Raw genomic sequence first — 16,918 nt, 5'->3', positions numbered from 1 at the left:
GTGCCTCCTTTGCTAATGTGGGAAATGCTTGGAAGCATTCTCTCAGAATAAGGCTGCTGACCTGCTGAGCGAGCAAAGTTCACGTATCAGTTCTGTGAAGCTTGAGATGCTCCTGTATCATATATACGAGGGTACCCTCAAATTACAAGAAGTTTCCAGTACAGCATTCTATATCTATGGCCTACAAGGACAGGCAAGATCTTTGCCCACAGGCATGGAGATAGTCAGTCAGCTTTTGGAATGGTCATATTACCCCCAACTTACATGTGCTGGCACTGCTCTTCAGATGCTGCAGAGTACTCAACTGAACAGTCTTAGCAAGCATTTCTCCTAAAATCATAAAGGGAGGATCAATTCCTTGTTCTCTGTTTTCTTATCCTGGGGTAATCGGGATATGTATCTCCATCTTTCATGTCTCAACAAGCAGTGTTTGCATACATATTGCATATATCAGCAGTTCTGGTTTCTAGATCCTTGCACTCTGCTGATATTCCTGGATCTGTTTTGCTAGAAGTACACCCCCATCATCTTGGCAGTGTGGATGCACAATGATCTCAGTGGACTGGCAGGTCTCCAAACAGAGAGACTGAGGAAGGTTGCTAGTATACAAGCCCATTTAGCTGAGGCAACGAGATTTTCAGCTTTCTTTTATGGAAATATTCCTGCCTCTCTGAAACCTTTACTCTGAGTATACTAGCCTGTCTTACATAACTGAATTGCAGTTTTACCTCCTTAGCTGCCTTGCGAGTTCACTATCTACTACCAGGAAGCAAGGTTGCTCTTGCTGACCTCATGTAATGGTCTGACAGCAGTTGTTTCTTCAGAGACAGGTCCACTTGCCCAATGGAGCCTATACTTCAATATTGTCTCAAACAGCTATGTTACTCATCAGAGAACAGGTATTATGCTTACTTGTGGGGACTAATTCAAAGCTTCTACCAATAATTGATCCTTTAACTCAAACTATAAAGGGCCACCTTATGTATGTGACAGGCTAGGAGTCGGACCTTTTCTCTGACCTTTCCTAGATTTTAAGGAAAGCTAGTATATAATCAAATAATTAAAAAATAACTTAATGTGCATGCAGAACCACAGTAAGCTGGTCAGCAGATGGCTTCACTTTTGCCATTTCCAGGCTAACAGTTGTTTAACTTTCCATTCTCAGTATTTGTAGTATGACATTCAAGTGGTGGTATCTCAGTTTACCGTTAAATGTATTACAGGGTCTTTTATCTGTCAATCATTGTATTAAATTCAGACAGTTTCTGTAAAGACTGAAAGTTGTTTCCATGACATAGATATTTCCTATCACTCAAGCCAAGTTTAATAGCTTTTGAGCATACTACATGCACACAAAATTCTCATGAATATCACTTTTTAAACTAAAGTTTATGGAAATTTTCAGTTAAACTGGTTTGTTCAGTTAACTGAACTGCTAAGTATAACAAACTGATTTGTTACCATCAGCAGTCATGCAGCAAGTTGCTCAAAACTGGCAGGTCCATCACTCTTCATGAGCTCTTAGAATGGAATTGCTCACATAAGTAACGTTATATAGTTTACTGATAGGTTTGTTTCTCAGAATTTTAGTAATCAGGGATTTTCATACTTTGGATTCCATTTTATCACAATATTTTCAGACAAAATCTGAAGTAATTAGCCTTTCCAAATTAAACTTTCAAATTACTTAGCTCTCTAGACTGATTTGGAAAATAATGAGACTTAGGAAATGATGCAAGATCAACAAAAGAAAGATTCTTGTTAACATTAATGGACTTCAGATCGAGACTATTATTTTGTTCGTAACTTAGTTGCAAAAGCAAAAATTTGCATGCCCAGAAGAATTTTTGCAAAAAATAAAGACCCTCCAGAAATGGAGACTCTGCAGAAATGACTATGTTTTGGAATTATAATAAGAAGTTTTGAATGGAATCTTGTACCTTTAAACAACGCTTCTTTTTCATTTATGCAGTGTACACAACTATACCCCCAAGGTTGGAGAGATTGATACAAGGAGAGCCATTCGTCAGGCATTTGATGTTTGGCAGAGAGTGACACCGCTTACCTTTGAAGAGGTCCCTTACCATGAAATTAAAAATGACAGGAAGGAGGCAGATATTATGATATTTTTTGCTTCTGGTTTCCATGGAGACAGTTCTCCATTTGATGGAGAAGGTGGATTCCTAGCTCACGCATACTTTCCTGGACCAGGAATAGGAGGAGATACTCACTTCGATTCAGATGAACCATGGACCCTGGGGAATTCTAATCATGATGGTAAGAATCCAGGTCATTTTTCAAAAGAAGAGTGAATTGAATATAGACACATTGATAGTTCTTAAATGAGAAGTGTTTAGTTAGTGGAACCCTCCCCTTCTATACAATGGTTTAAATGTTTTATTAAGTATGTATTCTATCTTAAATGCACAAATCATTTTATTAGTAAGTTTGTGACCCTGCGTGCCTGTGTAAACATGTGTGAATATTCAGGAGTGAACAGAAGTGTGTGTGTGTACTGGCTGTTTCATTCTTCAGAGATTTGGCTCACTGTTGCAGAAAGTGTGGTTCCAGAAGGAAAAAGATGAACAAGAGTGCTGAAATGTCATCTATCTCATGAATACTTCAGGGCAACTGGAGTTAGTTGTAATTAGTAGTAGAAAGTCACCAGTAGAAACTAAAGGTGTTTGAATAGTAGTTAGTAGTAGTTTCTCACTAGGTAGTAGAATTTCCAGATAGTTTTAATTCATATTTATTTCTCGAGAATCTAAGTGTGGTCGTAATTTCTCACATCAAGGAGCGGGGAAGAGCTGGCTGATTTGTTAAGGAAGATTGCGGATTCGGAGAACTGTTTTTCTGATTTTAAGCCTGAAACAATGAAGACTTTTTCTATCTTTATGATTTTATCTTGCTATCTAATGGCAAAGAGAACTTCTTGTTTTGTTTTCTGAACCTTTCCTTGAGGACACTGATGACTTGTAAAGCACTGAAGTTGGTAAAAAGAGAATTTTTTCAGTGAACTGATAAAATATCATTCCAGCTTTTACTGGCAGAAGTGTATTGGGAATAACATCATTTCAAAAGAATATTTTGAAACACTGCATATGGACTAGAAATGTACTTGGAATATAATTATGATTTGATTTTAAACATACTATTTTTTGTTAAAAACATAGTAACATTTGTGTGGCCGTGATGTGTAAGGACACAGCATGCAGAGGTAGCATCTTTCATTAGACCAACTAGTGTGGTTTGAGAAAGAGAAAAGCTTTTCAGGCACACAAACCACCTTCAAGCCTGAAATAAAAGTGGCAGTTTCAAAGCAGAACACAAATTCAGAAAGTCTCTCAGACTTTCAAGCAGATATCTGTCAGCTAGATCATCTTTGAAAGAAAATGCAGCTGGTAAGTGAGAAGTAGAGGGAATATTAATTTTGTGAAAAGCAGAAATGATAAGATACTTGTCATCTTGGAGAGTGAGAAGGAACGTTTCCTGGCAGATTTAAATTACAAGTTTCGATGTAAGCAGAGAAGGAGATCACAGCATCTGGGGTGTGGATGGGGGATAGTGTGGAAAGTGTGGGAGATTGTACTGTGGCAAAAAAAGCAGTATCTCCATGTTGTCTGCTATCTTAAAAAGTTATGAATTTTCATTCCTAGGTTTGTGGGGAGAAGGCGGTTTATAGGTTTCCCTGGAGGATCAGGGTGGAGAATGAGAGACCGAGTGATTGCCTTGTGAGAAATGTCTTCCTGGCAGTGGAACGTCTTTGTGCTTTTTCTGTGCAAGTTCATTCTGGTCTTAGTCGTTATCTGATTTCACCTATAGGATAAATGTGGGTGGCTAGTATATTGGATACAACACCCCAGGAAAACAGTGCGTTTGAAAAGCGTGTGGGACCTGGGAATGCTGATGACTAGGGTTGAAGGTCTTTGTAAGAAAAAGAAAGGGAAAGTTTTGACAAGTTTTATATGATTTGTCACTCAAAAAGATTTTCTGATGATGTGATGATGATGAATTTAGCAAGGTTGGGAGACTGTTTGAAGACTAGGAAGGATGGCTCTGGTAAATTGTTTTTCCCCCAAGTAGGACCTGGGGGATATACATTGAGTGTTTTTTTTTTTTTTTTTTTTTTTTTTTTTTGTATAGATTTTAGGCTAGGATGTTGTTTGACAGAAATGTATGTGATGAGTGGAGGGTTTTTTTTTTTTTGTATGAAAGCTATTCCTTACACAATGTCTATGTGGCTCTTTTAGAAGTGTGATCTGTTTCTCTGGTGGCCTGGATGAAGATCATGAGTGGTGTCCTCAGAGCGCGAATAATTGGTACTGAGGAGCTAGTGTGCATTAGCGTTGTTACAAGCGCTTCAGATGAATTCTGGTTTTATGGAGGAAAAATGTCTTCATCTGTGGCATTTTCTACATACTGTGATTTGTAGGTTACTCTTCCTGATGTTGCTTGTAATTGTGAGAAGGATTGTCGTGTTCAAGGAATATTTCAGAGACAATAGAAGATTGTAATTTTTTTAGTTTACTGTGAAAATTGATAAGACAGTTGAGTTTTATTCTAGAGAATAAATGTCATCTATGTATTTTGGGTGCGATATAGACTCAATGGCACAGTTATTTAAAAACTTTTTGACGTGTCCTGTGAAGGGGTGGAGTGTGATGGGGCCATCTTTGTCCCCTTCACCTGGAGAAGTGCTAATGATGGAAAGAAAAGTTCTTGAGGGTGGCAGGGGTGAGCTGGGAAACCTCTCTGAGCCAATAGTCAGAGCATTAAACATGTGAGTATTAAACACAAGAAATTTGTTTCTGCCTATGTTCTTAGCCCTGGTATCCGTATGTTCATGTGAAAATATTCTCTCTCCTCACTAGACAATCTAGGCCTTTTTAGGAGGGGTTTTTTTCTTCTGTTTCACTGCCTCTGGTCATTGGAATACTCACTACCTGCAGGTTCTCACCTCTGGTATGTCTTACTTGAAATGCTGCTAGCAGATCTTAAAATATTTCTCCTTGGCTGGCGGTTTCTCCCACTGAGATCAATTCACTGCCACTTGCTTTGGAAATGAGGTATTAGTGAGGACAATATTACCTATTTAATAGGAAATATTTCTTCACATGTGATTTCACTTGTTTCTATGATACATGTCCTGGGGGCAAAGTGCCTGCTCAGTCTGGAACTGGAAAAGTCTCTCAGCAAAAGAATAAATACCCTCTGAGATAAAAATCTGCGAGTAGATCGGTAGGAGAGCTCTACTCTTGTTTGTTTATCCGTATACAACCAAGAACTGTTTTGGCTATTCAGTATCCATTCAATAATTATAGAAATCCTAAAATAGTCATCAAGTAGCAACAATATCTTTACACCAACCCACAAAGTATCAGCATGTAAAACATTCTATTCCTGACTAGAATCTGTATTAATTGCACAGAAAATTTGAACAAACTGCCTCAAAGCTCAGTTAGCCATGCCCCAAGGCAATTGCAAAAGTAATCTCAGGTCAACAGAGCAGGATGATGATACTCCCACTGCAGGTCCTTAGAATATTTGGTTGATGAATGAAGAGATCTATTTAGCCCATGTAGTTTTGTTAAAAAACAGTATGATTTTAAGCTTTGCTTTTGTTAGTCTACAGTTGTCTTACTGTGTTGTGGCACCTGAAGAGTTTCAGCAAATCCATGTTTGGATGCAACTGTTGCCCCACAGAAGAACTGTTTTGGACTCTTCAGTAGTGGTGCAAATTATGTTTTAATCAAAGTGAGCCATTTCTGACTGGATGAGACTCCATGTGAAAAAATGAAGAATGAATTGAACAGATCTTTCTATGAAAACAACTCTGTCTGAATTATATGTGGAGAATTTGATATACCCTGTTCATGAAAGCTTCCATCTGAGAAAAACACCCTGTGGTAATCCACTGAGGTTAATTAGCAGTTTTAGCACACCAGCTAGTGAAATGGTTCACTGGCATTCATGTACTCATTAGCATTCTGTATGATCATGATTATACTGATTTTGCCAGTTTTTGATAGCTAGACCAAGTGTGCATGACCATTACCATGTCCCTTAAAATTAGTGGAAAGTTGTCATGGATATGATGCTGTTCTTGTCTATCCAACTTCATGGTGACAGGGACACATGCACCAACATATCTGTTATCTTCTGCTGCAAGAATAATCCTGCCTAAGTTTTCAAAGTGACCATGAATTTTCTTCACACTGGGTATTATTGCTTATTGCCCTCATCCACACAATTCCATTAGCCAAGTAACACTGTATTTCAATTTGTGATTGCCAATCTGTCGTCTTAATCCTGTCAGAGCTTTCGTACTGCTTTCCCTGACATTCCCATAAGCAAGCCAGAAAGATTATTTTTGAATGTGGAAAACCAGCTAGGAAGTTGGACTGATGGAACAGCCTATAGTTCATAACTGACCTGGCAGGCTCTATGGTGCAGTTTTTAGGGATCTGTTCTGTATCTAGTACTAGTACTGTTCTAGTACTAGTACTGTTCAGTGTTTTCTTTATTAACTGGGATCATGGAATACCGAGTTCATTTAAGTTTTTGGATAAGAATGTCAATGGACAAGCTACAACATGGAGAATATTGGAATTCAGAAAGATCCAAGCAAGTGAAAGAAATGATGTGGCAAACAGGATGCAACTGAGAAAGAGGAGGAGTGTGGTTTTACATTTTGGGATAAATCAGCTACACAGACAATGAGGAACAACTGGCTAGGTCACAGTTAGGAGGACTTACATTTTTCATAGAAAATGCTGATCGATAAAAATGAAAGCAGCTCTCAGCCTTTAGCTTATCCCAGATCTGTTACAACAAAGATTCAGATCTTTTAGACTTTGATGTATGGGCACTTGCAGGAAATTGAAGCAATTTTTGGAGTCCTAGCCTCTTAGCAGTGCAGTGTGAGTGGCTCCTCGCAGGCCAAGTGGCCTACCTTGGCTGCTTAGACGCAGGGTTTGGTCACCTGAGTTAAGTGTCAGTGCAGGCAGCATCAGTATCCAAATTATTTGCATAGCAGAAGGATCACCAAAGGTGACTTTTCTATACTTTCCATCTCCAAATCATTGGGATTTTTGTTTGTTTTTTTGTTTTTTTGTTTTTTTTTTTTACTTCAAATATACTGTAGGAACATCCAAGCAGACTTTAAACTACCCATCTCCATCTCCAGACTCATAGTGACAGCCATACATTGCTCACTGTAGGCAGTAAAGCCTGTCCCTGAAACAAGGTGAACAGATTTGGTCTGCTGTGATTTCCTGATAGGCTACTTCAGCATTTAATTTACTTTGGTTCAAGCATAGATGTGCTGCATAAAATCTAGTTTTAGATGGGTAAAATACTTTCTAATACCCTAGTCTCCTTGCTGAAACTTCTGTCAGTTCAAATATTCACATTGCCCTTTTGTACTCTAACACCTCTGACAACTGAAACATTTGTTTATCCCAACTTAATTACATGAAGTCAATTTTAATCTCCAGTTCAACATTGCAAGTAATATCAATAATAATTCCAGGCAAATCTTTGTCATCTGTTAAAAGAGCTTAAATACTACACATGTCCATGCAAAGTAACAGCCCTGGGAAAAACAGTAAAAGAATCACTGTGATCTTCAATTAATGGGTTATATTACCTCTGAAAGCCTGGTATTTTCTGCTCTCCACTCCCACAGGACCGCTTTCAACTCCAGGCACATAAGAGTCCTGTTCACAGTCTTGCAGTCTCACATGACAGCTGTTTCAAAGGTCTGGCACAGAGATTGAATGTCTTCCCTATGAGCTCCCCAGGCTCTCTTAGGTTGTCTCATCATTCAGACATGGTGAGTTCCCATTCCCCCATGAATTCTGGTTGGCCAGGTTGTGCTTGCCTCTCTCTTCCATGTGAGCCTGAAAGCTTTTCATGACATTGGATCATCTCTAGATTAGCTTCAGTTTGGTCTGCCCTGCTTTGGAATCACATGCTTTCTTTCCAGTCCTATTCCGTTTCGTTCTGTAAGGGACCTTTTTATCGTTTGTTTAGTTGCTCTGGGAGGCTTTCTCACTTTATGCTCATGCATATTTTCTGATTACTATGGTGCCGCTCACTTTCCAGATCAGTAACATTGCCATTACCTGCAGAGCTGTCTACACAGGGTCCCATGGCTTTCTTGGAATTCAAATGACAACTTTCTAAAGAGATACTTGAATCACTGTGTGTCCTAGCCTCTGAACTGAGCTCTCCCAGAATGTGCTATGAAGTTGCTGTTGGTACACAAGTCGCATCAAAGGGAATTTGAAATCTCACAAGGATCTGGAAGCTGCCACTACTGTGATGGAAACAGCTGCTCATATGATAGTCTTAAGTGTCATCTCTGCTGTCAGGACTGGCACCTGCCCCTGCCCCAGCAGCAGTTACATCTCAGCACCACTGTTTATGCATGTCACCATCAACAGCACTGCTAAGTGTGGACTGTCTGCCAACTCATCACACTATCAGCAGGATCACTGTTGCAGTGATGAACTTGCTGTTGTCACCATCACTGCAGACAGTGGTGCCTGTATCTTTCAGTGCTGGTGCCAGTAGCATCCACATCTACCATCACTACCTGTGGCAATAGCAAGCACCTCTGCTGCTGTATTGGTAACCAGGATTGCCCCTGTAGGGGCTGTCCCATCTGCAGTGATGATACCTACTGTCGATTTTCATCTGCAATCCAGATTTTGTTCCAAAGCTGATCCCTACCAAGCATCCTGGCTAGGAAATGCTCATGTCCTTGTAGATCCCTGAGCGATACTGCAGAGACTTCTTTGGAAAGCTTCCTGCTGAGGCATTCTGAAGTGGAGCCAGCCAAGAAGAAAGATGGTGCTTACAAAACATCGCTAGAGCTGATATAGGAGATGAGACCTCCTAGGTCACTTTCAGTGCCAAATCGACACAGGAGCTTCTGCAGAAATTCTGGGGTAGAAGGGCCTGAAACAATGTCCAGGAACACTTCTGTTAGCCACGCAGGAGAGGAACTGGACAGATTTTTTCCTATGATTACACCATTAGGACTAGCACTGTTTCAATGGACAGCTATGTAGACAACAGAGCTGTGGCGGAGCGCAAGCAGGCATTCCTGAAGCCACCATCTGGACATTTCATATGTTTAGCAATCTGTTGAGGATGAGATTTTACAGGACAGCCAAAAACTGTCTGAGCTGATGAATATGAGCATTCAGCGTGCACCTCAAGGAGAAAATTTTGATTAGAGTAGCTAATTTTGGAGGAACATCTTACTGATAGCCAGTGAGTATTATGAGTTATGAAATATTCTATCTGGTTTGGGCAGCATAGCTTTGAACTTGCTTTTATTCTGCTAGCCAGCATGTTCCAATTTGTGTCTACACTGAAGATGTAAAGATCCTTGTAAAATTAATATGCCTGATTCTTGTGGAATTTTATCTCCTTTCCTAAAGATTATATCCTCTCTCCCATCTCCACTTTTACCATAGACTTTAGCTGCATAAACATAGGCATTTTGTGCCCTTTTAGAGAACCAGTTTGCTCAGGGCAGGCACCTCTTCCAATATATTGTCATAGGGCTGGCAGAACAGCACACGGAGCCTAAAAGAGACCAAGAGACTTGTGCCCTTCTGGAGTGGCAGCTAAAGGCCAGGCATTAGATGCCATTACAGCGTCACTCGCTACATGCCCTTTTCTTCTCTAGTCCTCAGATATTTGCATACTGGGAACAGAAGATAAAAGTCAGAGGCATCACAAAGCAGGCATATGATTTGGAGTGTGAAAACCATCAGGAGGATTAGCATTAGTCTTTTGTTAAAGACTAGTTTTCACAAGAAAAAAAATGCTCAAATCAGGTCATGGACACACTAAAAAATAGCAGGTTTAGGATTTGTTTCATTTGTTTTGAATACCCTGAAAGCTGTTAGACATAAAACACACAAAATTTCTCCCATAGAAATGGAGATATTGAGCAGTGTCTTTATGGACTGTATCTGTCTAGAAGAGGTTCTCCTTCTATAGGATCTCTCAATGATCAGATGTATTGCTTTCCCCGTTCAGATTAATTCCCTAGATTTTGCAGGGATGAGTGTCCTTCAAAGCCTTAAATAATTTGACCCTGAGTGAGAAACAGAATGTAGTGCCATGCTTTTAGTTTTCATTTTCCATTAAACATTGTCCAATAGGAAGTTAGTTTCCAGATTAATGCTATCGCTCTTCAATCAGTTTAAATTGCTATGCAAGGGATTATGCACATGCTTCCCCCAGTTACTGCCATGTGATTCCCCTTTGAACCAGAGGGAAGGTTCAGGTGGCCACAGTGTGAACTGGGAACTGATCTAGCCAAATGTTCTTTGTCTTTTTCCTTTTTTTAACTCTGATCTCATTTAATTTACAGCTGACCAGTTCTTAGGCCCACAGAAGGAATGAGGTTGAAATGGGTGGCTGGGGCAGGAGAAGGAGCTGCCCTTTACCTTTTGGCTGCAGAGCAAACACGTTGTTTGTAAAACTACAGCAGAAATTTTGCATGTCTACATTCTGGATAGAGTTTTTATTTCTTTGAATAAAAGAAGAAATAAATTCTTTCTCCCTCTCACAGTCTAACTGCTTTTTTTTTCCTTTTTCTATTCTTTGTGACTATTTTCTTCTAGAAAGCTTTTCCTGCCTCTTACCCAGATCTATTTGCAAAGACCACTTCCATTTTGTCAGTAGTGCGTTGTTAGTTGAAAGCAGTGAAGTTTCAAGTTTAACAGCAGTGAAGTATGCAGTTTGAGGTCCCCAGTTCAAGGCTGATGTCAGCAAACTGAATTGAGTCTACTGAATGAGCACTGTGATGATAGGAGTTTCACAGAATCACGGAATCAGTAAGGTTGGAAGGGACCTCTGGAGATCATCTAGTCCAACCTCCCTGCTCAAGCAGGGTCACCTAGAGCAGGATTGCATCCAGGTGGGCTTTGAATATCTCCAGAGAAGGAGACTCCACAGCCTCTCTGGGCAAGCTGTTCCAGTGCTCCGTCACTCTCACAGTGAAGAAATTCTTCCTCCCTTCAAATACTAATGCATGTTAATAAGATCCCCTCTCAGTTGTCTCTCCTCCAGGCTAAACAGGCCCAGCTCTCACAGCCATTCCTCAGGGGCAGATGCTCCAGTCCTCTGATGATCTTCATAGCCCTACACTGGACTCTCTCCGGTAGCTCCATGTCTCTCTTGTACTCTGGAGCCCAGAACTGGATGCAGTATTCCAGATGAGGCCTCACCAGGGCTGAGTAGTGCAGCAGGATCACCTCCCTCAACCTGCTGGCAACTCCTAATGCACCCCAGGATACTACTACTGTCCTTCCGGGCCACAAGGGAACATTGCTGGCTCATAGTCAACTTGTCATCCACCAGCACTCCCAGGTCCTTCTCTGCAGAGCTGTTTTCCAGCAGGTCAGCCCACCTGTAGTGGTGCTTGGGGTTATTCCTCCCTGGAGGAATAACTTGACACACTGACACTCCACACAAGTGGAGCACTTGACACACAGGAAAAGGCTGAGAGACCTGGGCTTGTTCAGCCTTGTGAAGAGAAGGACGGGGGGGGTGGGGGGGGTGGAATCTGATAGCAGCCTTCCCCAACCTGAGGACCAAAGTCCTTCAAGGAAGTGCACAGAGAAAGGACAAGGGGTAACAGGCACAAATTACAACAAGGCAAACCTTATCTGGGTGTAAGGGAAAAAATCACTGTGAGAGTAGTGCAGCTGTGGGACCTGGCCCAGGGAGGTTATAGCAATTCCAGCCTTGGAGATTTTCAGAACTCAGCTGGATGAGGCCCTGAGCAACCTGAGGTAGCTCTGAAGTTAGCCCTGCTTAAAGCAGAAAGTTAGACTTGATGACCTCCAGACTAGCCTTTCAATATAATTTTTCCTAAAATTCTTTAGTATTACCAAGAAGACAGCATTTTAGCCCCTGGTACTTCAGAGTAAATTGCAGCTATTTCTCATGACGAGTATGAGCTGTACCAAGCTACTCAACTCATAAAATTCTCTCATGTATTAGCAAATTCCCTTCTAAAAGTACAGAATCATCTGATACTGAGAGTTGTTATAAAAGAGAACTGATGCTTGTAGGTGCAGAAAAGTAACTGGCAATATTTTTCCTAATTTTTGATGCTTTTAAAGAATCACCTCTTACCGTTACTTTTCTGAAATAAAAGAATTTAAATAGATAAGCATTCATCAGATTAATCATATAAACATACTGAAAGTATGTTAGGATAAGTTATGTAAGGTTAGTATTAAGTGGTGCATGTTATAGGTTTGTCTTTTCTTACCTGGTAAGAAAACCTAGTAGCTGTTTATTATAAACATCACTTATGATATTACATCAACTTTGGAAGCGTTGTCCGCAACATATTCTTTATAGTGTTTGGTTTGTTTGATTAAGGTAGTGATATTTTAGGTGGAGACAGGGGTCTAAGAGGAATGAAGAGTATCCAGTCTTTGCATTCTTTCTGATTTGCACTGTTATCCGTTTTTCTGGGATGATTCTGTACTCTCTGCTTGCAACCCACTTACCTGAATTGTACAGGTACAGTACATGCTTGCTGAAAAAGGAAATACTATTTCCTTTTAGCTCTTATTTCTTCACCCGGCGTATTGCTAGAAGTTGGTACAGTCTTTTATCTTCAATTCCTTCTGAAGTTCCTGTTCCTTCCACATTTTGCTTCGCTTTTCTGCCTTGTTTCTTTTTCATTTTACCACTTTTTTCATACTAATTTTCTGTGGAAATGCTGAGGCCAGCAAGGACAGTCTACACATTTTTGATACAATGAGAAACCTGATGGAGAGCATGTGCACTCACAAGAAGGTACACCCGTAGTCTTTGTCACTTTTTGACAGTTAAGTACTTTTTTTTTCCTTCTTTTTTCTGGTTTTTCAGGTACAGAACATCTCAGCACCTAAGGAGTTTGTTGTAATAAATGACATTTTGAATCCTTCAGTATTTTTCAGGCTTCTGATACTTAGTTTTGGAGAATAAGCATCAGTATTTTTCAGAGGGAAAATCAGAGCTGCTTTGAAGTTACTTATGTATCCGTAAATGCATTTGCCATTTGACTGACTTTCATGTAGATGTTGGAAGTAACATTGTATTAAAATTTCAACTTGTTCTCTCAGGTTTAATAATATTTCAGTCCTCCAAATCATGCTGTTAGTCAGTACTTTTGTTCATTGTGGAAGACCAGCTCAATATTCAGTATCTAAAACATTCCTACTTAAGGTTGGAAAAATTGCTCAGAGATACTGGTTCCCATAAGCCACAGGTCTCCAAAATAATATTTTAATGTTGAATCAAATTTATGAGAATTTATGAGAATCAAAATTATGAGAATTATAGACATGTGGTCTCAAGATAGCCATGTATGGCAAAAAAGATCCAACCAGTCCACTTAACTGTGCAGCAGTTTGCAATTACATCCCTGTTACGTCAAGCTAACAGAAACATAGAAAGCTTTAAACAAAGAATTTGCAAATTATTTATAAAAATTATAATTTTTTAAAGCTATTCCCACCAGAGAAGCTTGTCAATCATCATAGCCAATCACATGAAACAAATGTTCCATTTACTGTGTGAATTACAAAACTAAAGGGAAGAGAGAAAGGCCAGCAGCGCAAATGGAAGACTTCTGTCTTCAGTTTCTTCTTCTTCACTACCGGACAACATCTCTGTAAGTAATACTTTCTTTTGTTTTATCCATTGTCGTTATACAGAGATAAAAGTGGCACAACACTAGTGCTGTGCTGCTGCAGTCTGGATTTTAAAGCTTTGCAGTACTGACAGTGCTAGTTATTGACTATTGCTGAAATTCATGAATAAGGATCACCTTCAATTTCCAGTTCCAAAACAACAGATTTATAAATACACCTGATATTCACAGTTTTCCCAAGAGAACATTGTTATCCATTACTTTTGTCAATAGTTGTTTTATACACATAGTATGAATACATTTGTGTAGGCATTTGGAATCCTATTGATTTGTGTATAATCAAAGTAAGGTATTTTATTTCTTTCCACAGAGAACAAGATACTCTGGGATTCATAGAAAGGAGCCAGTAAAGATCAGAATAATGTGTCCTTCCATACAAAAGAAAAAATACCCGCTCTGTAAAAAAGGCAGAACGTTACAGTCAAGGTGAGCCAAAAAGTCTCCTTTTGCATTCTTCCTTTCTGAAGAAAATACAGATTATAGGTAAAGCAAAGTGGAGTGTGCCAGTGCACAGCACTATCTATAATAAACTGGCTGCATTCCATTCGCTGAAGGGTCAAGACCTGTCTATAGCAAACTAGCCTTCTTGCTGTTTCAAAACCCTTTTTTCACAGTAACCTCCCAGTTGTTCTCCATCTAGGAGAAGTACTAAATTCTAGCTGTAGATCCTGCTGCTTGCAGCAAGGTGGACTTAGCATCCCTTGGACTTCCACTTTCTGTCTTCTCTAGCTGTGTGTATGTAAATAATCAAATTTGATTTTTTTATATTGTTATTTTTATTTTTTTAGCTCATGATAGAGAAGTGGAAAAAGAAAAGGGAAGGCTCTCTAAATTATTGATCTGAAATTTGTTTACATAACTTTTAAAAATAAATCCACCAGCATAACTTCTTCTAAAGACTGATGGAATGAAAACCATGTCTGTATTTTACATGCTTTTATAAGTATTTTTCTTTTCTTGACCAACTGTTGTACCAAATTAGAGAATTATGTGCAAATAAAATTTATATACATTGGGCAGAGTTCGAATGCAATAGCTCTTGTAAAAAAAGTGAACCCTGCCATTTAAGATTTCTCAGTGAAAACGATAGAATGCCGACGACTGATTAACTTCTAAAGAGTAACAGAGGCTATTTGCAAGCTAACAAGGGGGGAAATCCATTCCCATATGTTACAAAGATGAGAAAAAGAATTATTTTATTGCACAGATCTTTATGATATAAAAGGCAAGTATGGTTGTTCAGTTTGGAGTTGATGGTTCTTTGGTATTTGCATATTGAACGACAGGCTATGTTAAACAACACTTGTGAAAGATAGGGGAATATTTTTCAGCAGAGTATTATTCCAGTGCATGTCTGAGGTTGCAGATCCAACTGAAGAAGTCCCTGCTTCCCATCTCTCTGGCTGACCAACTTTGCCTCCACATCACTCAGGCAGTTACAGCCTCACCATTCCAGAAAGACATTTTACATTTTTCCTGTGAATTTCTACACGAGATTGTCCTCGTAGTGCAATTTGCACCATGTCAGATGACATATCAATTTGCAACATTATTCAGATCTGTAACACAACTACAGGTTGTGTTAGGTTGCTCAGTGCCTTTTGAGAGAATATGGCAACTACAAATCTTTAATGATGATTGGTAATACAATGTAGTTCTTTGTCCTCTGCAGTCACTTGATCTCATGGAGATTTGAGTCTCTTTCTGGCATGACAAAACAGAGATGGTGTCTTTACTTCACTGATAGAGCTTCCTGCTTTGAGATGTCCAGTCCATGTAGATGATTTAAAATGCACTTTAATTCAAATGTGACTGTGCTGACCGTATGTCTCAGACTACACTCTGCTTCCCTGAACCAGGAGTCCTAAAGGCTAATGCTGTAGTATTTGTGCACAGAAGGTGCAATGACTCATGTAAAAAAATGTCTGCTTTGTCGCCTCAAGTCCTTCATCTGGGCCTTGTGACTCTCAAGGAGCTTTAAAAGGTTATGATGTGTTTGTCCTGACCAGGAATGTCTATCCACCTTTAATTGCTGGCAGTGGGTCAGTTCCTTCAGGGTGAGGATGAGATCAAGTGAGTATTCATACCTGCAGCCAGGAATTACAGCTAATCCTTACTCACCTTCTCTGAAGAAACTGAGCTGCTGCAATGTCATTTGAGAAATAGGGAGAAGGGGTAATGTTCATATGAGTCAGGTGAGTACTTGCACTTAAAAAATGTTTGAGAAATTATTATAAAGGAGAGCCCCTCACACCTTGTACAAGTTAATCCTGCAGCTTCTCAATGAGTTGTCACACTGCACATAGGAAAGTTTAGAGTTACATTGGCCTTATAATCAGTAGAGATGTTCCCCATAATCTCATTTTGCTAACATTTTGTTGCCTGCCTGTGGTAAACCTTCTGTGCAGATTACACGTCACAGTTTTTTCTCCAGTTAAGCAATTTAAAGGTGCTCTAAGAGTTTGCATAAAGTCCATAAGATGTGTCATATTCGTTGCTAAATTTACGATCACAATAATTTATAAACAAAATGAAACCTATATTTATTTTTAACACATTTTTGCTTCCATTCTAGGCTGAAATGCTCTTTTTCGCTTCGTTTTTGTTACAAAAAATGGAAAAGCAGTATCACTACTTCTTCAGGGTCCTCATATGGAAGAAGTTTGAAAGCCTGTAGCAAAGACAACCTTTATTGAACAGAGCATGTTGTGGAGGCGGACAGAGGATTACAGACAAATTGCACGTTCTTCTGTTTGACAATTTTGATTGGCCAGGTCTGAGGATGCAAGTGCCAAGACATAGCTTAGAGTCGCCCTAAAGCTTCTTTAAGTTGTGCTTGGAAAACAGTTGTCTTCACATAGCTTTTGGACTTGAAGAGGTCATTTTAGTGTATTATAGAAGCATGTTTAGTTCACACTATCTCTTTTGTAATTTTGCTAGGCATAGCACTGTCACAACCAATGATCTGACTTCTTTATTATCATTTTTGCTTTAATAAATTTTCAAAATTTAAACTTCTTATCCGTCTCTTTAATTATGTCTGCGTAAACTGCAGTAAGTAGAAAAGTCTAACATAGATTTGTGTTAGCATGATGACAGTTCATGAAGTATAAAACTAATGCAATAAAGGTCAGAGATTCATAGTTCCTCTCATATTACTGATTAGGTGCACCATAT

General features: G+C 39.4%; 1 protein-coding gene and 1 long non-coding RNA gene across 6 annotated transcripts in view; both read left to right on the top strand.

Moving 5' to 3' along the window:
• Positions 1–16,918, top strand: part of MMP24 (matrix metallopeptidase 24) — a 57,025-nt gene that overhangs the window by 11,734 nt on the left and 28,373 nt on the right. For all 5 annotated transcript variants that reach the window (XM_062589023.1, XM_062589025.1, XM_062589024.1 and 2 more), the window contains one exon: positions 1,973–2,277. In XM_062589023.1, coding sequence (XP_062445007.1) covers positions 1,973–2,277 — 305 coding nt within the window. The remainder of the gene's footprint in view (positions 1–1,972; positions 2,278–16,918) is intronic.
• LOC134147654 (uncharacterized) lies at positions 11,593–16,755 on the top strand. Its single transcript, XR_009960042.1, has 4 exons — positions 11,593–12,843; positions 13,537–13,702; positions 14,052–14,167; positions 16,317–16,755. It is a non-coding gene; the product is annotated as an uncharacterized LOC134147654 (long non-coding RNA).

The sequence above is a fragment of the Rhea pennata genome, chromosome 16, assembly GCF_028389875.1.
Source record: "Rhea pennata isolate bPtePen1 chromosome 16, bPtePen1.pri, whole genome shotgun sequence".
Classification (NCBI taxonomy): Eukaryota; Metazoa; Chordata; class Aves; order Rheiformes; family Rheidae; genus Rhea; species Rhea pennata.
The sequence above is the reverse complement of the archived record's forward strand: the minus strand, read 5'-3'. Positions and strand labels throughout refer to the sequence as shown.